This window comes from Parasteatoda tepidariorum, chromosome 7 (assembly GCF_043381705.1).
Source record: "Parasteatoda tepidariorum isolate YZ-2023 chromosome 7, CAS_Ptep_4.0, whole genome shotgun sequence".
Taxonomy (NCBI): domain Eukaryota; kingdom Metazoa; phylum Arthropoda; class Arachnida; order Araneae; family Theridiidae; genus Parasteatoda; species Parasteatoda tepidariorum.
The window spans coordinates 77,776,106-77,799,285 of NC_092210.1; the positions used below are offsets into that span (position 1 = coordinate 77,776,106).

At 28.4% G+C, this 23,180-nt stretch overlaps 1 protein-coding gene across 6 annotated transcripts; it reads left to right on the plus strand.

Moving 5' to 3' along the window:
- Positions 1-4,756: 4,756 nt before the first annotated feature.
- LOC107447552 (RNA-binding protein Pasilla) lies at positions 4,757-22,908 on the plus strand. Of its 6 annotated transcripts, none has more exons than XM_071183668.1 (5): positions 4,796-5,113; positions 9,683-9,704; positions 11,677-11,748; positions 12,913-13,066; positions 20,631-22,908. In XM_071183668.1, exon 5 carries the CDS (start codon positions 20,640-20,642, stop codon positions 22,389-22,391), a length of 1,752 nt encoding a protein of 583 aa, XP_071039769.1. In that variant the 5' UTR covers positions 4,796-5,113; positions 9,683-9,704; positions 11,677-11,748; positions 12,913-13,066; positions 20,631-20,639; the 3' UTR covers positions 22,392-22,908. The 6 variants fall into 6 exon arrangements, with proteins under 6 accessions (XP_042901937.1, XP_042901940.1, XP_042901939.1 ...); XM_071183669.1 differs by having other exon boundaries at positions 4,802-4,950; XM_043046003.2 differs by lacking the exon at positions 9,683-9,704 and having other exon boundaries at positions 4,757-5,113.
- The last annotated feature ends 272 nt before the right edge of the window (positions 22,909-23,180 follow it).

Below are 23,180 nucleotides of genomic sequence, written 5' to 3' on the forward strand. Positions count from 1 at the left end.
CAATATATTGTATATATACACATATATTATGAATGCTAAGTATTCGAAATTGTCGCTTCAAAAGATAAACAATAACAAGCAAGAAAAGATTTTCTTACCGGAGCATTTACTTGATGTCTTTTGTTAGTTTGGCATTTGTCTTTGATTACTTATTAGTTGAAATTCATAATCGAATCCGTTAATTTCACAAAATTCAGGAGCGAGCAGCACCAATATAAATACTTTTCCGCTTGTTGAGCATTCGAGAAAAATCGCTTAAGATCGCCACACTTAAATACCTAAAATAACACTTTGAACAACAATTAAATATAACGAACGAACTGAAAAGTACGAACCATCTACGAATTCATCCTCAATCCTTGGCGCTGCTTTAAAGAGATCGAATCATATTTCTGTCAGCAAAAATCATTTGTATAATTTTATCCTTATATTTAAATTCGAATTCTCTATTATCTATAATTTTCGTGTCTTGTCTCTACAAAGATTACTATTGGAATAAATTTTTAATGAATCTTGTTAGATTAATTGTTGAAGAAATCTTGTTATTTGATTAATTTTGTATCACTTTTTTATAGGAAAAGTAAAAAATATGCTGAGTTTTGCTTTTCAAATTTACTTGTATTTATAAGATAAAGGTTATCTCATTCTTATTATTCTTATAATTTTTTTTTAATGGTGGGCACTTGGGGTTTGTCCCATTGACCTCAGAAATGCTACTCTCTTCTCGTTACCCACTGGGCACCTGAGGCGAAGCCACGGCGGTGGAGCAGAGTCGCCCACGTCACACAACCACAAACCCGCTTATAGGGCAGGTCACATTCACACAAAGAGGAAAGGACATAGAACACAGAGAGAGAAAGAAACATCCATACCCTGAGCAGGATTCGAACCCGCGGCCAATGGCTCCGCAGTCAGACACGCTAACCACTCGGCCACCTGGTGTAATATGATGTATTTAAAATGAAGTTTTCAATTGAACTCACATAATCATAAAATTTTTATAAACTTTATTCGGAAATTAATTTTTGTGACATAACTATCAAGGGGACAATGTAAAAAATGTTCTATCTTTTTCATATTTTCCCATTTTTTTCATAGAGTATTATGAATAATATATTAAACCTTTTTTAGAAATTTTCTTTTTAAAAAAGTTAACTAAAATTATTTACAATGAACTTGACAATATAAAACAGTATATAAATCAACGCATCCAGAGGAAGTTATAGACGTCTCATTGTGCTGCCATTTACCAACAAAACAGAGAAATGCCATCTAGAATAAGGATAATTTGGATAAGAGATTTCTTTCTTTTTCTCAAATCAAAATACATTTTTCTGTTAGCATGACTTTATTTGGCCCCATACCTTCCCAGGACTGTATATTAAGCTTTAGAAAAAGAAACAAATACAGGGCGCTAAAGTAATCACCCTTAATATACAATTTTAAAATTCTAGTTAAAAAAGTAACAACATTTGGGATAGTAAATTAATATTTAAAAAAGGTAAAAATAAAATCACTATCTAAATGTAATGAATCACTACCAAAAAAGGTGGAACTGAAAATATTAAAATCAGAGTATAGAAACTGATAGAAGGTGAAAAATAGTTAGTAACACTTCTAAGTTTTATCAGGCCATCAAAATGGTTTTCATGTTGCTTTTTTTTCATTCCGCCTTCCTTATTGTGAAAAGTGTAAAAAGAAAAATTGTGCAAGATTAAGTAAATTACTCAAAGAAACATTGCTAAAATTCCATAATAAGTTCAGTTTAAAGCTTATCAAAGCATATCAAAGTTATTTAATCTTTTATCTTTTATCAAAAGAGGGCAATGACAGTAGATATATCATTTACAGCATTTTACTAAAGTCTTCACAAGAATTCATTTCAAGATTTCGTAATTTTTTTTGTTTCTGCTTAAATTTAAATTTTGAAACATTCATTCTCATTTTGTAAACGATAATAGTTATTAAAATGTTTATTTATCACTATCATTAACACATCCATTTTTAATTTTATTGATAAATTAAATTATTACTGTAATTTAATAATCAAGTAATACCTAACAAATAAAAAAAATAGAATTTATTCAGTATAGTTTAATTGTAAACGGTAGATTTGTTTATTTATTTTTAGAAAAAAAAACTTTTCGTTCTCTATTTCCGCATGAAAATAAAAAATTGCTCTTCCAACGCCTTGTCATTATTACTGTCGTTAGGTTATTTGAAAACTTAACTCGTCTATAAACAATTCTGATACTTTTAAGTGTTTCTCTCGAAATAGGTAGGTTTACGAGCTTTATTTTACGCGGTGAACACTCTTAAAATACTCCGAAGAACCATTACATTATGACCACCCTCCATCTATAACAATGGGCTAGCCGAGGTTTTCATGGTTTCTCGCCCAATAACAATATTTTCATGGAGCACATCAGGACCCATAATCCTCGTAGAACAATCCCTGACTTTTGTAAGCTACTTGAACATAGTTGCAGACCAGGTTCACCCATTCATGGCAACAGTTTTTCCTGCGGGGGATGGTGTTTACCAACAGGATTATGCTTATGCACCATGTCATAAGGGTCGAATCGTCGAGGAACATTCCAGTGACTTTCAAGTCATGTCTTGGCCCCCAAACTCCCCTGACCTTAATCCTATAGAGCATTTGTGGTTCTACTTGGAAAACCAAATTCGTGCTCCCACGCTACCCCCTCGCAATGTGAGGGAATTGCCAGACCAATTGGTGAGCGCTTGGTACCAGATACCCCAGACTACCTATCAGCACCTTGTGGAATCAATGCCATGGTGGGTGCTAGCAGTTTTGAGGGCTAAAGGTGGTCCTACATGTTATTAGCAGGGGGGTCATAATGTAATGGCTCTTCTGTGTATATCACTAATAGGAGGGGAACGACTAGCTGATAAGCGTGAAGGTATGAAGTTCGATATCTTCGTCAAGGTGCTGTTGCCTTCGAGCAAAAATGAGTAGATATAGACCAATATGTTACTGTTCAATAGTATTAGTTAGTTAATTCTATCCAATTCTTAATTCTATTCTATTCTTAATTCTATTCTATTCTAAGTGAGTCCTATTTTATTCTTACCCGCAGGTATAGTTATCATTGTGTAATTTAATTTATTACTCCTGTTTGTAACTAATGATGATGATGTTGTCAAGGTACGGCGCACATACTTGTTGAGATTACTACCATAGTATAGTTAAACGTATCTTATTCAGTTTATATTCATTATTGTAATGAAGAAGCTAAAATTTCTTTTTTAACTTAAAGTGATTGCTAAGAAAAAAAATGTCCACTTAGTTTAAGCATGATGTAAAGTAAATGTACTACCGTTTATGGTAATATGTTGCTCGTACTGCTCTGAAAGCTCTGTCTTATTTAAGGATTAGACTCTTTAAAATATATAAAACTATATAAATACAGTGCAAATATATTTTTTCCGCCTTCCCACTAGTTTTATATGTTGTTTTTTTTAATTAACTTTTCTTATCACTTCTTTTTGCCCATACTTGGGGTAGGACGGAGTGCTTTAGGCAGTTTTCTTTCTTTCTTTTTTTCCTTTCTTTTCTTGGAGCATAAAATTTAAATAATTTATTTGAACGTGTTTTTGAAAAATTATAAGTTTTACTTTGGAATTCATTTTGGCAACTGAGTTAGATGTATAAAGAATGTTGTTGCCAAAATGTTTAAGAAATAAAATATGTTATTTTTTTGATAAAATTATTTGTAGTATCGTAAATTGGCGTTCATTTAATTTAGTTGGCACAAAGACCCAACAAATTGTTGACCCGGACGTGATTTGAACACGCAACCTTCTGATCTGGAGTCAGAATATTCCCCACATTGGTGACCTGCGGACGTGATAAGAACTTGTCAATATTGATGGAAGATCCACATTAAACAGTTGATTTGCTTAAAACTATACTGCTCAAAAGAAAAAGAAAAATCCGGTGAAGTAAATAAAGTTTCCCGGTTAATAAAACAAAAATGAGCAAAATGCTATAAACAAAAAAAAAATGAAGAAAAAATATAATGAGCGAAAATGATACAAATATGGATGGGTGGCCTAATGTAAACAATAACAAGCGTCCTTAAACCGGAAGAAATTTAGAAAATTTCCGGNAAAAAAAAAAAAAAAATCCGGTGAAGTAAATAAAATCTCCCGGTTAATAAAACAAAAATGAGCAAAATGCTATAAACAAAAAAAAATGAAGAAAAAATATAATGAGCGAAAATGATACAAATATATAAACAGCATGAATCAACAAGTGGTAATCGATCATCGAATTCTATCACAGATAAAAAAATTCTGGAAGGGGAGTAATGTGGCGTAACTACTACTATAAATATTAAATACCAATTCACTAGTATAACTTGTTAACTTGATTCTTTCATGAAGTACCTTTTGATAGATGAAGGTTGACATAGTCGATTTATAATTCCCCACAAAAGTATAACGTGTTCACGGAATCACTTCCAGCTATTTTAATCAATTACGTAGCATTATTGAAACATGCTTTAAGAAATGTACTCCGTTCTGCTCTGCTTTCCTCTTTCAAAATTTCATCCCGAAGAGAATTTTTCAAATCATGCCATCTTATATATGTTTGACTCTTTATTTCTATATCACGTGATCTTTTGCTTTAAGCGCCACCTTTCCAGTGTGAAGTGCATTGACTGCTTACTCATTTCAGAAGTTTTACATGATGACGTACTTCCGTGTTGATCACTGCCTTTACTCAAAAATTGGCCTGAAGGCGTGGCTTAGTGAAAAACGTGGAATCTACGTAATCTATGTAGAGGAGCCGCTTCCGGTAGTAAGGTTAAGTCTTAACCAGTGTCGCAACTAGGGGGGTGCTAAGGTGGATTTGCAATGCACCCCCTCGTGCACTTTTTTGCTTATTGCCTGAAGAAATTCATGGAAAGCAAATTCTAACACGTAAGATAAAAAGTTCCTCATTTCAAATATATTTGACATCAGGTCACCGTTTATTTTACCTCTATGGGAATGAGGAACAGTGACAGCAATTATAACCGGAAGATAAACGTGGTCAGCAGCTGATTAGAAACAAATTGAAAAAATATGTTATTACAAAATCAAGGTAAAAATAATTATGTCGGCCAACTCTCCCTATTTCCATACCAATCAAAGTAATGTTGTTGAGTTAATTAACTTTTAAAGGAGATTAATCATATTACTATTACACTTACCATCTGCATTGCATTACATACCAAATATATCAGATGATGTGATCTTGCCTTTGGACTGGATAACACTTATCTTATACTCTATAACTTTTGTTTATTTTCTTCAACCTGTACTTAAATTGGCTAAAACAATTCTTGTAATTTATTGCTCTAACATATCAAAATACGTATACAAATATTTATGAATTGTGTACTTCATTAGTTTTACCTAGATTAATTTTACACATCTATTTGTAATGTATTTTTTGAGTAAAAAAAAGCAAGACATTTTTCCGTGCTTAGTCATTATTTTACGATATATTAATATATTATCATCGAATTAAATCATCAGTAGTATATTTTAGTATAAAGGTTATACAATATACTAGTTATGCTCTAAATTTCGTTTGATATTTGCTTGCAGTATGAAGTATATCGAATCTTTGTATAACTGTTGCTTAGTATTAATTTTTTGAGCTCTTATTTGTTTCAGATATTTTTAATGTAATTCTATCATTATTTTTCAGTAATCTTTTATGCCAGACCAGAAGCCTTTAATTGTTGACATTTTAAAATCTTTCATTACCTTTGCACTATGCACTTTAATACTAAATGGTTTTTAAAATTTCAAACTAAAAACTTTTCTAACAAATTTCCTAAAAAATATTCATTTTATCTCTAACTAATACTTTTATATTTACTTAGTTCATCATTGATGTTAATTAAGATTTATCTTAAGTGTAAGTTTCTAATCATATACCTTATTACATTATTGTAATAAAACATATATATATATTATAATTGTTTTAATATGATAATTTCTGAATATTTGTCCCAAAAAATACGTAAGATGCAGCAAAAATTGTTAACTGTGGTCATCAAAACAAATATTTGTGTCTGTTAAAGTATTTATACATGAGAGTGTATAACATATTTGTTAATTAATCTAAATATTTAAATTGTTTTATGATCACAATTATTTTATAAAAATAACCTTATAATATTTAGCTTCAATGACTTTTTATTAAACTTGCAAAGTTTTTTTTACATAATTTATATAAAATGTCAATGGGCAAATGTTATTTAAACGTTTTGATGGTAATGGCACTCTTTTTGACGATTACTCATGCAAAAAAGTTTTAAACTTTCATTTTCTGTTTATTTTATAGTTAAGGTACAAACAAGTAAGAAAAAATATAATTAAAAATTTGTATATATTGATAATAATAAATATATTGTTTAATGGAAGTAAAAGTACATAAGAGGAAAAGGTAAGAAGTATTTTGCCAAATATAATAAAATACAGCCAGGTTTGTAGTTTTATATTTAATGTAGGTAAACATGAAATGTAGATGGATAGAACAGAATATATATTTTTAAAGAAAAAGCTAGAGTTTTTACCTGTTTATTATTGGTTTTGTGAAAGTATTATATGGAAAAAAAGATTTTTTTTCTACTACTAGGAATTAGTTTTTCTTATGACAACTAATGTAAGTTTAACATCTAGTTTTAAAGTTAATTCAATGTTAGAATTTAGAGATAGTGATTTTGTATTGTCCATTACTCGGTAATCATTAGTATGTTAATTTTCTGTCTGTTTCATCATCAGAGTTCACCACCTGAATTGTGTTGAACAGTTTGACATTCATAAAAGAAAAAAATATTTTTTGCTGTTCCTCCGTTATGGAAAAAGAATATATGTTGTTGTACTTATTTAAAAAAAGAACTCAATTACTCTTAGTTGAATATAATTGCAATAATGAGGAAAGTTTTGACATAGATTTTAGTGTTTTAATAAGAATTTTTTTTTATATAATTAAATTAAATAAAGACTTGTTACCGTTTTAGTTTTATGATAAATGTCAACATGTGTGCTTTTAAAATGAAATAATCCTTTGGCTTGTTGAAAATTTTCTGACATTATAAGACTAAAGTAAGAAAACTTTTTGTATTAAGAAAGTTTCAGAATTAAAAAATTGCCTTTAATGAATAAAGAAATAAATGAAAAGATATTTTTTTCTCACTATCTTGAGTTGTTTGTGACGTCTGATTTAATGAATTATTGTATTAAAAAGATATACAGAAATTATATTTAAAGAAATATATGGAATACTATCAAGTGAGATAAACATAAAAAAAGTTAACTCAAAAGAAAATAATTTAAAGTATTATTTCTAGTACAGTAGTAAAATATTTTTAAATTTTCATTTCTTTTTATTATATTTTAAAAAAATATTGCAAATATTTTTATTAAACAAAATGATTACAATATCTCATAAAGATCTGTATTGTGAGTATAAAATGTTTTTAGTAACACTTCTTAAATTTTCTGAACAGACAAATCATTTTACCTATAGTTCATTAACTTATATTTTTGACATAAATAAAAAGAAATTTTTTTTCTTATTGAGTTGTGCAAAAAAGAAGAAAAAAAATTGTTTCAGGTATGATAATTTTATGCTATTTGTGTTTTCAACTTCAACAAATTTTTAAGTTCAATGTGTGCTCTCTTTTAACCAGATTTATATGTACTTTTATTGTTTCCTTTTTTTTTGGCACTAAACCTCAAATCTTCTGCATGTTTAAAATATGCATTGAAATTTACACTTATGTGTGAGGATGGACTTTCATGTTTTGCTGAAACTATGACACTTTGCTGAATTTTTGCTGTGCTTCAGCTTGATCTATGTTATAGGTCTTTACTTAATGCAAAATATAAGATGTTAAGCATATGATTGTATAAAAAAGGGAACAGATTTTTTCTTCTATTTCAGATTTATTTGATCTGATTGTGTAAAAGAAAACAGCATTCCAATAACTGTACTGTTGATTCTTTGAATAAGGAATAAAAATTAAAGTCCACGGTCTTCTGTATTTTAAGTAATTTCTTCTGTAATTATATCGTGAATTTTCTGCATTTTAAAAAATGAAGGTTGACTGGTGTGTATAAATGAAGCAAAATGTAGAGTAATTGGGGAAAAAAATTAGGTAATTAAACAAATTTAAATGATTAATATAACTATTTATAAGATAATTTAATTGTTAAGTGATTCGCTGTAGGAAAATTCTTCAAAATATGATAGATTTATTTTAATGATATCATTGTAATTTGTTTTACTGAGGTGTTTGATAATGTCAATCTTTTTGGGATAAAATTATTACATAATTATAACTTCTTTCAGTTACATGCACCAGATCAAATTCTGAAAACTAAACTTCGTTTCACTGTGAAAACTTTAGAAAAAGATTATTAAGTTACAATCATCAGGGCTCAAAATTAATGGTGGTCCATTGGTCAGTGATCACTAAAATTAGATTCAAACCAACATAAAATAAGTATCAATGGTCCTGCAGTATGGAAGTCAATGTGTAAAAAGATGGTATGCTGATTTAGGTTTTTAAATTTTCAGCTTCGTATATTGGTCTTTCGTTGTCACAGAATAGCATGTTAGAACATAATCTTGAATCTTACATATTTTTTGTTCGATATTTTTTTAATTTACAAGAACTCTAATCTGACCAGTATAAATGTACATGGACTAGTAATATTTTTTGTCTTAGTCACACATGACTGAATTTTTCCTAATCCCTGCCTCTTATCATTACAATGAGTTCTAATGATCATGACTCACTGCTGAACCATGATAATTAAGACACATAGTGAAGAACCAGTATTCAATCCTCAGTGGTTGGCATGCATTACTGACCTCATTTAGATTATCATCCTGTTGATCTTAAAAATGTGAAACCTTAACATCTATGACTACCAACTCGACTATAGCCTGCTACGGGAATGTTTTTCTTTACATTATGATAAAGAGAATTTTATTTGAAGTATTTTGTTGATTAGCAATAATGATTAATTTATTCTTGTAATTACAAATTCTTAACTTCCTCATTAATTTCATTTAATTTAACATAAATCTCGCTTTTTTTTTTCTTTGTTAAAAGTAAAAATGAAAGCTGTTAGGGGCCGTTCAAAAAGTACGTACATCCCGAAGGGGGGGAGGGGATTTGCTATTATGTACGGTTTTGTACGATGGGGAGGGGGGGAGGTATTATACAAAGTACGTACTTTATAAACATACACCAAATTTAAATTTGACTTTATCCTACACACTCCTTAAGTAAATATTTAATTTTATTTAAAACATAATTATTTTAATTTTTATGAAAAAAGGGGGTAGACTAATAAAATGTACATACTGTAAGGGGGGGGAGTAAGACCTTATGTACGGTAATGTACGAAGAGGGGGGGTTTAAAATTTCTCCATTTTTGTGTACGTACTTTTTGAACGGCCCCTTAGGAGGAATTGCATTCACTGTGTCCTACAGATTTCAGAAATGTGAAAATTTTCTTTTAATTAATGGCAGTTATGTCTATACTATGTTGACTATGATATATTTTGTTTTATTTAATGTTCTTTAACTTAGAACATAGCGCAAGAATCTTTATATGTAAGAGAAAAATAATTCTATTTCAGTGCTACTCACTACACAAATAATGTAAGTTGCCTTTCAATTTTGAAAATAAAATTTTAAAAAATTTCTATCTTTCGAGAAGCTTTATTTTTATAAAATAAGGAAAAAATTTATTTTAAAAATTAGTGTAGGTTAGGGTTACACAACCTACGGCCGTGAAGTCCTCTGTCAAAAGATATTGATCTTCTAATCTTAAGAATTATTTTTAGAAGAATATTTTCCTCAACCGAAACATGTAGAAATTAAATGTAATTTGAGGATATGTTTAAAAATTAAAGGTAAGAGTAATTTATAAATATAAAAATTAATGAAACTATTTTTTTTTATTACTGTAAATTTGATTTTAATAAAGAAGTGAATAAATATACTTTATATGTATTAGATTTTACATTTTTATTGTGTAGCATTCTGCACACATACATACACATGCACATTGCTTTTATTACTCTAAAGAATAATTAATTATGAATTGACTTACAAATTTATTAACTTTAAAGTTGAAATTGCTGAAAAAAATTTGGCACCCATTCTCCTTGTGTAGATAATGCAGTGTAATACTTAGACATATCCTTAGTGGTAAAATTTACAGAGTGAATCTGCCGCAATATCTTCTTAGGCGGGCAACACTATGAAGAGGCAAGCGTTAAGTAAGAGATCTACGACGAGGTGCAGATTCCCATACTTTTACATCAACCTGTGCACATCACCTCTGAGCATCCAAACACAAAAGTTTAGGAATTAATCACCTGTATGCCTCTTTCTTGCCGCTTGCCTCCTCAGTGTGTGGCCTGCTTTTAATCCAAATTTGTCTCCGACCTCAACTCTCTCAGACAAATATTATTGTAAAAATTTAGCTTAATCTAACATGCATGCAGCAAAATTTACGAATATAAGGTCATTTTACATAAGAGCTGTATGTTATTTAAATTCAAGTTAAATTTTATACAATGAGTCTGAAGTAGAAACAAGTTTAGAATTTGTAAAAGGAATCTCAGCAATTTCATCTCACTTGTTTGCTTGTTGAAAAAATAAAAAAGAAAGCTAAGATTAACCAAAAATAGTCTTCAGTGCCTACTGCTTGGCTGGAGAGTTTCTGCTCCAGGGGACATATAGATGCATCAAACATGTATGATGACATCTGGCTTCTTTTTTTTTTTAAGTTCATATAAAAACAGTACTGTATTAAAAAGCTAGTTGTCCTCTTTATTTGGATTTTGGACTGTAAATCTCTATTGAGACAGTAGTACAGTATAGTTTGTTCAATAATATGTGTAACTTTTCGATTTCCATCATCAGTTAAATTGATGGATATATTAGCAGTTATAATTAATATTAATTTTTGTCATTCAAGAGCCATTGCACAGTATTTTGCTAGTAATACCCATAGATTACAAAACTCAGTTTTGTCTGCCTTTCCCCTTAAAATCACTTAAAATATAAATGTTTCAAAATATTGTAACTGAAAAAATGCATTGAATTGAATTAAAAAATCTCATTTTATTTTAATAGTGAAAAAATGACTTTTCAAAATTTGTTTGTAAAATGTCCTTCAAATGTTATCCTTCATAATTTCTCACTTGACTCAAACATGCAATCTTGAAGAAAGAAAAAACTCAGTTTGCTCATGAGAAGGTAGTATCTTTTACTATCTAGTTCAATTTATTTATAAAGAATTCATATAATTAATAGCATAACAAAAAGTTATTAATTAGAAAAGATTAATTTGAAATTGTATCTGAAATTTCAATTAAATTGAAATTTCAGAATTATGTTGTAGAGGAAATATTGTATGCAAAAAAATTTTTTAATTCTATAATATTTGCAGCAAAAGAGAAATACAATTAAGTCGGAATTAGGTTGTGAGATTTCCTATAAGTAACACTGAATACTGTGGAATGACCCTCAAACTAGTTTATGACTTAAAAAAATTTTAACTGTTCAAGATCATATCACATTTTAATAATTTCTATGATATTCTCTCTTTCTTTATCTAAAGAAAAGTGCAATGGTTTTTGAAGTATGGACTTTTCTGAATTCTGGAGAGTTCTCCTCTTGGACTCCATAAAAGGTTCGTTTTTATTTTATTTCATGTTTATTTTTTATAGTAAAAGGAAACTACTTATGATTTTATTGTAAAATAAATGCTTTCCTTGGTAAGTAAGTGCATTTATTAAAATTTTTAATTGACTTTTATTCCAGTAGAAGTTTTGTAACCAACTGTAAAATATGGTGATCTAAGTTTTAAAACTTAAATTTTATTATGAAAGTATTTTAAATAAATATTTTTATTTAGTTAACTGGGATTTAAACATTTATCTACGCAGTAATCTTTTGTGCACTCTTGAAAATTAAAGCCCAGACAAAGTCTTGAAATTGCGAAGCTTAATTCGTCGTTTTTCTTCTAGAGATTTCTCCAAAAAAATAATAGCAATGCAATATTTAAATATATCTGTATATGGAATATGGTATTACTCCCATTAATAGATCAATATCTTTGGTATACTGCCTCTAACAAAATCATTCAGCTTTTGAAATAATTATTTGGATCAAACCTGTAATGTTCCCGTTTATTTATTAAAACTGGTGTTGCTAACAGTCTACGATTCTTTTGGGATTAATAATTTTCCCCTGACAGGGTATTTCATAGCCAGAATAAAAAATTTGTTCGTGTTTAACATCTTATTAACTTGATTGCTTCAAACTTTAAGAATGTATAGTACAGTGCTGTATATTTTAAAAGGCTGGTCTTGAATGCCGCTTAGCGGATTAATAAATATAGTTGACATTAATAGAAAGCCTTAAATCTCTAAATATCTATCTTTTCAGAAAAAATAGTGTAAGTTTTAATATTTTTTTCCTTCCAACAATGTGAGTAATTCCAATGTTTTTTCTTTATAACTATATGTATTTCTAATGCATTTAAAATTGTAATAAATGACAAAATAATCATATCTATGATCATCTGAGGTGAGTAATATTTTGCAATTGTAAATTTCATTTAGGTGATAATTTGCTTTGAAATGTGTTTGAGCATAAAACCTTATCAATTTAAATTAGGCATTAAAAGCTTCAATTTCCTATCACCGATTCTCAAGGTTCTTCTGTAATGTAACATAATAAAATTTGTGTAAATAATGAAAGTGTTAAAGAGTCTGGAAAAAAATTTCATGAGTTTGTTTTGTGTTTCTCAGTTTGTTTTGGTTTAAAAGTAATATTTTATTTATTATTTTAGGGAGCAGAGAATCATTCTATTACCTAGAAGAGTTCACAACTTTACACATTAGTCTTTTTGGGATACATTTTAATAAGTGAGATATATTTCCCCCACAATGAACAACTTTGAATGTGACTAAGCTCTTTTGAAATGTGTTTCTTAAAATAAGCAAGTAAGTGCACCATAGATTACTAAAATTCAGTACCTACTATGTGACTGTAAATTAATAAGCATTTAGTAGCCTTATTCGTAAGATAAAAGTAGAGAAAACCATAGTTTCCTACTTTGATGCATTTTGCCTGAAATTTTATTTTTATTCTTAAAGTGGAACTATAATTTATGCTATCTTTTGATTTGAGGGATTTTTAAATTAATTTATTTTGACCACTTCTTCATATTGATAGATTTAGCATTTACACCGAAGAGCCATTACATTATGACCACCCTCCATCTAAAACTATGGGCTTGCCCTGGTTTTCATGGTTTCTTGCCCAGGAACAATGTTTTCATGGGGCACATTAGGACCCATAATCCTCATAGAACAATCCCTGACGTCTGTAAGCTACTTGAGCATAGTTGCAGACCAGGTTCACCCATTCATGGCAAGTTTTTCCTGCGAGGGATGCTGTTTACCAACAGGATAATGCATCATGTCATAAGGGTCGAATCGTCATGGATTGGTTTGAGGAACATTCCACTGACTTTCAAGTCATGTCTTAGCCCCCAAATTCACCTGACCTTAATCCAATAGAGCATTTGTGGTCCTACTTGGAAAACCAAATTCGTGCTGCCACCCTACCCCCTCGCAATGTGAGGGAATTGCAGGATCAGTTGGTGAGCGCTGTGTACCAGATACCTCAGACTACCTATCAGCACCTTGTGGAATTAATGCCACGGCAGGTGCTTGCAGTTTTGAGGGCTGAAGGTAGTCCTACATGTTATTAGCAGGGTGGTCATAAAGTAATGGCTCTACGGTGTATATGTGTAACAGTATGATAATTATATGATGGTTACAAACTAAAAAATGCAATTCAATTTTAGTTTTACTGCAACTTGCTAAAAATTTACATCGAAAAGATTAAGAGTTGGCACATATGAAAATCATTTAAAAAGTAATTGTTTATTCAATCGAAAACATGGCTTTAGTGCTTTCAATTGTAATTTACCCGTAATCAGTCTGCAAATTTTTAGAAAATACAAAATTTTTCACTTGTAGAATTAATAATTATAAAATTGATTAAATTATTTTAATTTCACTATTAATTTCAGCTACCCAATTTTTTTGATGTCATCCAAATTGATTTTAATTTGTCATGATTTATAATCAGTCAGTTTATCTGTAGTGGGATTTGAAATGCTATGCATTATTTTGTTTATGCCTTATCAATTGTTTCTAAAAATTAGTTTTAGTATCCATAACACAATATTTTTTTTTTCATTCAAGAAACTTATATTGAGAAGAAAAAATTACTTAAAGAAAAATAAAATTTTATGACATATAAGAAAGATGGCTCCCAAATACTCTTCTTTTTCCCTCTAAGATATTTTAGAATAAGTCCAGTTTAGTCCTCTTTTTAATTTTTTATTCCTCTTAGCCCTCTTTTTAAATGATCTGAAAATCAATTTAAGGAAGTGTTTACATAGTGTTAAAATTGCAATGTACAAGTGATTGAACCATCTTATCTATTCTACCTGACATGTTTTTGAATTTTGAAGACTCTTGAATTATAGCATCGAAAAAAAAGTATTGTTTATTTTCCTTTGTATGGAAAAAATATTTGGTTTATTTTCCTTTTATAGAGCATCATTCAAAATTTCTTTCTTTTTTTAAATTATATTTTTTTTTAGCTTGTTAATTGATTTTTTTTTTCTTTATAAATTAAAAATACAGCAGCAATATTTTTTTTTAAAAAGTCATCAAACTAAAATATTGTAAAACATTCTAAATAACTTTTAAACCTAAGTAAGTTTTCTAATTAAATATTTTTTTAATTGAAATTGACCAAGATTTATTTTCTACTGCAAAAAATGAAGCAAATTGAGGTTTTATTTAGTCAAATTTCAAGAATTCAGGATTTTTAAAAAAAAAATATTTTGGCTACCATATTTAGAAGCATTTTAATTGAAGAAAAATAAGCATTTGAAAGAGAAATAAAAATTCAATTAGTGTATTTAAATAATCTCCAATAAGAAGTGATTGTGTTGAATGGAGTGTTTCCAGATACCAAGAATTTGCTTTTTGACTTTTTTTTGATTGACAAATATTAAAAAATATTTTATAATTAAAGACACTTCTGATGTTTTTTAGTCTTGTAACTAAAGAACATTAATTCTTATTTATATTTAGGAATTGTTAAAAGTTATATTTCAATGTTTTTAATAGCCTTTTTTTTTTTTTTTTTTTTTTTTTTTTTTTTTTTTTTTTTTTTTTTTNTGAAAGCAACTATTTTCAGAAAGTGGAGCCTTCTCTCCGATTTAAGGAGTTATTCCTTCATATACTGCGGCATCATAAGCAATAAATTTGTTTGCTTTTCCTTTTTTTGAATTCGTAAAAATAAAAAAAAAAAAAGAATACATTTTTTTATGCTTTTATACAGGAAACTGCATGTGTAAACTAAATTGATCTATTAGAATGAGAGAGTTAAGGGGAAGACGCAAATAAATAGTATAGTGATGTGCATATTCAATTGATTTCAAAGGGTTGATAAGCAAAAAGAATATGTTTTGTCTCTGGTCTACTCATAACATTACAAATTTGTAACATAAAATCGGTGTTCATGCAGACATTTAAAAAAAATAATTTAAAAAATTTTTATATATTTTTCCCAAAGCTACATATTTTTTATTACTTAAGGATAATCAAAATCTGCTTAAGGATTCTAGATCTAAATCAGCAATATTGTTAAAAAATGTCGGTATTTTTATTTCTTAAAAATACAGAAGATTCCCGATCATCTGCGTTTCTGCTTTAACTGAGCTATCAGATATTTCAAGGATTTTTTTTGTTCTAGTTTAGTTTTTATTTATGAAAATAGGAATTTATATATTTTTAAATGCCAAAAGTAACAGCATTTAATAAATATGACCCCTACATTCATTTTTTCCCTACAAAGACTTATATTTTTCATCAGGATTGAAATTATACTTCTTTCAATAGACTGGAGATAAAAACTGGAAGAACCTGAGCAAGGAAAAAACTAAAAATGACCAATGAAATTTTTTAACATTAGCTATTCAACTTTTTAAAAAATGACTACTATTTTCATATTATTTATTGTAGTTTAATGCAGAAATCTGAAATCTACCTAACCAATTATATAATTTATCTGAAATTGTATTATCCTTATCTTCTTAAATAAATTTGTAAACTTATATTATTTTCAGTTTATTGAATATTTCGTTTAGATAAAATTATCTGGAAAAAAAAATTCTTAGCAAATTTACTTAAAGCTAAATATTTTTTAGTAATTGTAGATAATTTTTTTAAAATAAATTTTTCATTTTAAAGTTATATTAAACTCCAAGCAGAGTAGTGTAAAGCTGTCAACATGTGGGAAATAAAACCTTTTCTTAAATATTAATATTTAAAAGCTTACAAGTTTTTTTTTTATTTATTTTTTTAAATAAATACTTAATAAATGAAAATCCATTTTAAAATGTTCATGAATTTTTTTCATGATCTCCCAATCAGATATTAAAAAATCTTTATAGTTCTTTAGTATTTAATCATTATTTTTTATTTTATTTTTTTTAATTTTATATGATTGATCTTGATTTTAAATCTTGATCAATTATTTATTTAATGTATCGTTTTCGGAATCAAAATAAGTTTATGTACCTTGAACTTTAAAAAAAATGTCTCTATTTAATTTCTTTTTTATTTCAATTTTGATATTTTTAAAGGAAGGAAAAAACATTGTTCTGCCTTTGAAGCAGTAGTTTAATTAATAAGCGGTCTAATCTAACGAATTTTTCAGTTATCGTATTGCACAGTTGTATCGTGAGATGAGAACAGTCTTATATGGTTGAAAATAGCATCTTAATTATTTCTCTGAGGAGGCTATTTAGGGTACTATTTTTTTTCTATGTTAGGCTACTAAAGCTACTATTTTCAAGAAAAAAATGTAGTGAAAACCCTATTCTAGTCATGAGAATTTAGTTTCCTTTAAATTGGAATTTATATATAGTTTTTTTTTCAAATATTATTAGCATATTTCTTTTATCTTATTATTTAGAAGGCATAAAGATTTTATTTCTTTAGGAATCCCGTTGAGTAAATTTTTTCAGTTTTCTATTTAAAATAATTCTTTGTTGTGCTTCTGTTGCATCCTTTATATTTAATAATGCATTTTTTTCAGAGTTCTTAAATTTATATGTTAAAAAATTTAATATTGCTTTTTAATTATATTGAAAAACAATTGAAATTAATAATTCAGTAATCACAAATTTGTCAAAATGATGAATTAAGGCAATTTTTTACTTTTGACTATGTATTTTTTCCCTAAAAGTTAATGTAGCTCTTACTTATTAATTTGACAGATATTTGAACTACTAACTTTGAATTTTATCTTCACATTGGGAAAACCTTGTATTTTATTAATGTGTGCATGTTTTTTTTTTTAATAACTTTTTTAACATTGTATTTTTAACACTTTTGTTCTCTGTCAGAAACAAGTTATTTTACCATGATCATGTAAAAGTCTTTGAAAATTAATTTGAATTCTGTTAATATATCTGTAAAGAACTTTCAACTATAGGCAGAAAAAATTTATATTAGTGCACATTTAGTAATTAAATTTTTTTATTGAAGCGCTTAAAGTGTTTTGATCATTTTAAGGTAAAGATTTGCCTGCATTTAGTAATAATGCATTTAACAGAGCGAGTTGAGGCAAATCTTTTCCTTAAAGTGCTTAAAATATTTTTTGAGTGATTAAAAGGTGCTTATTTTTTGTTGAAAATTATGGCTACACGCACCCTGTAAATAATTACAAATATGTAAGGAGGTATTTTATAAAATGTTTCAAATTTTATATTGTATGGCAGAAAAGTTATCATTCATTCATATCAAGAAATACTATGAATAGATTGTTACTATACCTTATAAAAATGATTCTTATTGAAAAAAAAAAAAGTAGTTTTTCCTTAAGCTTTTCATTTTTTTCTGTAGCCTAAATTTCTGATAGAAAAAGTGTTTAAAAATGGTGGTAATCAAATAGATCAGTATATTGAAATAAAAGTTCGGTTCCAAAATTATTGTATTATTTAGGGTTTCCTGTTTTCATTAAAGATTTTGCAAGAAACTTCTTAAATGTTATTCTTTATTGCATAATTTTATAGAGTAATTTTCAATTATTTTATATTAATTTTATGGTCAACAACAGAAAAAAGCAACTGCACCTAAATGTTTAAATATTTTAGTTTAGTAATTTTTTTTAAAATTCAATTTTGATGTAGGGGAGAGTCGGGTAGCCCCGCCCACTTAAGGAGTATTGCTTATATTTCTGTATAATATTGAGTAATAATTAATATTTTTGTATGTTTCTATTGTTTACCATCGAATTAAATAATGGAAAAAGAATAAACCAAAAAAAGAATAGTTTAACTTTAAAAAAATAGAAATTTAAAAAAACATGTTTTTTCAGGTGTAAATGAAAGTGACCAATGTATTGACAATAGATAAACCTCATTTGTCATTTTTATCACAAAATTATTTTATTTATTACATATTTATATACTTTTAGTGAATTCTATCATTTAATAACAACAAATGTCATACTTTTTATCATTATTAATGTATATTAATATATTATAATATTAATATATATTTATATTAAATATTTAACGAAAATAATTTAATTTAAGTAACAATAATTAATAACAATAGTTGTTTTTCAATATAAACTTATTTGGTTGATCTCTTCTTATAAACTTAATATAAAATACTTCTTATAAAATTACAAATTCACTTTGTATTTTGATTGCATTCAAATGCTTCTGTAGATTGATTCGTTCACAAATAAGTGAAAATAAATAAGTAAGCAAATAGCTTATCATAATATTTATGATTTCTTGATATTAAATTTAATTTGGATATATCAATTACATTTTAAAAATATTTCATTTTTCATTTTTAAATATATAAATTTATGTTTCATATAATATTAAAACATATATTTGTTGTTAAAAATGCATATAACATTCAAATTTGAAGCAATAAAATAATAATCTTTGCAACCGTACATTTATCGACGAAATAAAATTGGGCGGTGATACCCGACATTCATGTGAGCGGGGCTACCCGAAATCCAATTTTTTTGTAAATTTGTAATTACTCGAACAATTTTTCACATATAAACTTCTTTCTTTGTGCAAATTAAACTTAAGACTACATACTTTAATGCTGTATGTATAGAAAAAATTATTTTTTTAGTATTAAAATGAAGTTTAATCGAAACATTCAACCAATTTTTCTTAATTTCATGACTACTGTATTCAACATATTTTCAAAACTATTGTTTACCATGTTAACAGCTGCATAAATACTTGAAACTTTGAAAATAATCTTTTTTTAATATAACAATTAATGTCCGATGGCCCATTGACTTGAAAAAATATTCTATACACATGAAATTGGCTGTGGGCGAGGCTACCCGTCTCTCCCCTATATGTGTGTGTTGTGACTTATTTTCTGCTAAAGCTCATAGCTTGGATTAGTTTTAAATACAATGCTCTTAAATGAACTAATTAAATGCAGCTTTTGCAAACATTAACAATATTCTAGTAGAAGTAAATATTTTACATAATTTCTGTTTGTTTTTTTGCATGAATTTTTTAAAATAAACTTATAAAAAAAAAAATTTGCCTTTTTTAGAAATCTATGCCAGGTGCTTTCTTAATGTAAAAACTTGATTAGCTTAATGTCATTAAACAAAAAAAGTTTAACTATTTTATTCAAAATTGGTGACTGTAAGTTGCCATTCATTCTTACTGTTGCTTTAATTGCGTCATAAATAACAGCAGCACGGAAAATGTGTGTCACCTTTATACTGCTATCTGCCTAAATCCTTTTATCTAATAAGTTTATTTAGTTTATTCTTGTAATAATATTTTGATATGTAAAAGTAATATTAGTAAAAGCATTAATAGATTTTGACAGCTGAAAAATTAATTAACACAATTTGTTACAAAATCAGTTTTTCTTTTTTTATATTTTACATCTACCCTATCATTTATGAGCTTCAATTTGCTAAACAAAGTAAAAAATAATAAATTTATTCATTTGTAATCTTCATTTATTATTATTTTTTTTTTTTTAATTTTATTTTACTTATGCAATGATTAACTTACTTATTAAGTACTTCAAATTAGGAAAATGCTTTGGAATGTACTGTCAAACTGTAAGAAAAATCTAATTTTTTGAAAATTAAGCTTTATTTTTCCTTAAAAGAAACTTTGTCTGATATATCTCATGAAGACATTTTTTTTTTTTAGATGATTGATCTATTTGTTTAAAGGCCAACTTATGAACTAATTATCATGATTTTTTTTCCTTTAAATTAGGATGTTATCAAGCATTGTAAAATACTAGTTAGAAATCAAATATAAATTTCAATTTACATATTAAGTCATGATGATGTCACTTTTTTTAAATAATATTTTGTATTTAAATTATGTAAATAGTTGAAGATTGTATGTCAGTTTTTATATAATAAAATTTTAATTTTTTCCCCCTCCAGATATTGAAAATGGCAACTCCTCTGGGAGGAGTTGATGATGGTTCAGAATCTGATTTTGAAGATTCAAGAAAGAGGCCATTAGATCCAGAACTAGATGATGCCTTAATAAAAAGGTCTCATCATGGTGGGGGGAATGGGACTTACCATTTTAAAATTTTAGTTCCATCTGTGGCTGCGGGGGCGATTATTGGTAAAGGTGGTGAGACAATTGCCCAGCTACAAAAAGAAGTCTGTGCCAGAGTAAAAATGTCAAAAGCTACAGATTTTTATCCTGGAACGAGAGAGAGAGTCTGCTTGATCACAGGAAGTGTTGAGGCTATTTTACATATACATGATTTTATCATGGAAAAAATCAAAGAAAAACCAGATCCAAATGCAAAACTAGCCATAGATTTTGACCATAAGCAACCTGCAGAACGAGAGAAGCAAGTTAAAATTCTGGTTCCTAATAGCACAGTTGGGATGATTATGGGAAAAGGTGGTAGTTATATTAAACAAATTAAGGAGAAGAGTGGTGCATATGTTCAAATATCTCAGAAATCCAAAGATCATGCCTTAGTTGAGCGCTGTATTACAGTTATAGGAGAAATTGAAAATAATAAAATAGCTTGCTCTATGATTTTAGCCAAAATTGTTCAGGATCCTCAAAGTGGAAATTGTTTAAATGTTAGTTATGCTGATGTTACCGGCCCCATTGCAAATTTTAATCCTACTGGTTCACCTTTTGCTAATCCTCGTCCTAGTGGTGCTGCAAACACTAGTAACACCAGTTACAGTTCTAATGATAGCCTTAATAGCATTGGACCCTCTATGGTCAATTTACAAAACTCTCAGAATAATACAGCTCAACAAGCAGCAGGTATGGTCCCCGTGTCTGGTATGGGCATGCCTGGCCCATCTATTCCGACCACTAACCATGCTCAAGCAATAGAAATGGCAAAAGTGATGCTCAGTAGAAGCGGGTATTCTGATCAAGCAATTCATGAAATCACTGCTGCTTTCAACACATTAGCGAGCTATGGTTTACTCGGAAGTGGAGCACTTAACATGTGCAATGGCATGAATGGTGTTCCAGTCCTTAGTGGAATGGGTATGTCCAATCCTAATCCAACCATGCCTTCTGCTGGAGTTACAAGTCAAGGAATATATTCTTCCATGGCAGGGGTACCAGGAATGGAAGGTGCAGCGAGCTCATCCGATCCAATGGGAACGGGATCTAGTATGTTTGGTACCATTAGAAGTCTAGGTAATGGAGTATCCGGTTTAGGGTTTACGTCTCCTACCACTTCTCATTCTAGTGATCGTTTTTTAGTTCAGGCAGAAGGAGCTGTCTTTGAATCGTTCCAACGAACCTCTCCGACCCTCGCTTCACCGAGTGCAGCTGCCTTACCTGTGAACAATAACTCCTTTGGACTGGGGACCAGTTTAAATGCTGGCCCTTCCAGTTTACAAATTAGTCCGACTCCAAATGATAGACAGGTAGGAGGAGACATGACAGAAATTGAAATTGAAGTAGGGGAGAATATAGTAGGTGCGATTTTGGGACCAGGAGGTAAGGCATTAGTGGATATCCAAAGATACAGTGGAGCCAATATTCAAATTTCAAAGAAGGGAATTTTTGTTCCGGGGACACGTAATCGCAAAGTTACTATTTATGGCAACTCTTCTTCTGTCACCAATGCTCAGATTCTCATTCAAAAGCAGATTGCAGACGAGGAAGCAAAGCGTGCTCAACAGAAAGCAATGGGAATATTACATTAATATGAATTTCATATTAGGCTCATTCTTTTTCATGCCTTCTCCTCATCTTTCCTGATTTTCTTCCCGTCTTTATCAAAAGGAAATGTTTGGAATAAAAGAGTGGCGGACTGCATGCTTGTTGTTACATTTTTGCGTGAATAATGAATTTCCTATTAATCTTGTTATGACTAAGTTATATATAATAATAATAATATATATATTATACATACTTATACGCATAAACTCACCTAATGAATTTTGTCTTTAAAAAAAACTTGGGTAAAAGATTGTTGCTGTTCCTTTTATTATTATTTCTTTTTTTCGCTACCTTCACTTTATGATGGCGCATGGACTTTCATTAAGCATTATCTATTCCAAGGAGTTACTGTTGCTGTTACCCAAGTTCAAATTGCAACCATTTATGACTACTCATAAAAACGCCTATGCATTTGAGTTTTATAAAGTTTATGAGATTTTGTATTTTCTGTTTGCTAATTTTGTTCATAATATGTCATTAAATAAAGTGCTTTGGTAAGTCTGTTTTGGTTCACTGATTATTTTATAGAACTGATTTTGTTATCCATTATAATAATAATTTAATAAAAACATTTAAAAAATGAACAAATTTGTTTTGTTAATAATTTTCTGTTTTACATTTTGGTGTCAAAATTGTTTATGTATACATATATATTGTACTTTTAAATTGGTATATATATATAAAAAAAAAGTAGATACTGCTGGTTGCAAAATAAGTGTACAATAATAAATTTTTTTGGAACTAAATTTAAGATTTTGTCAGCTTAAGTGAAC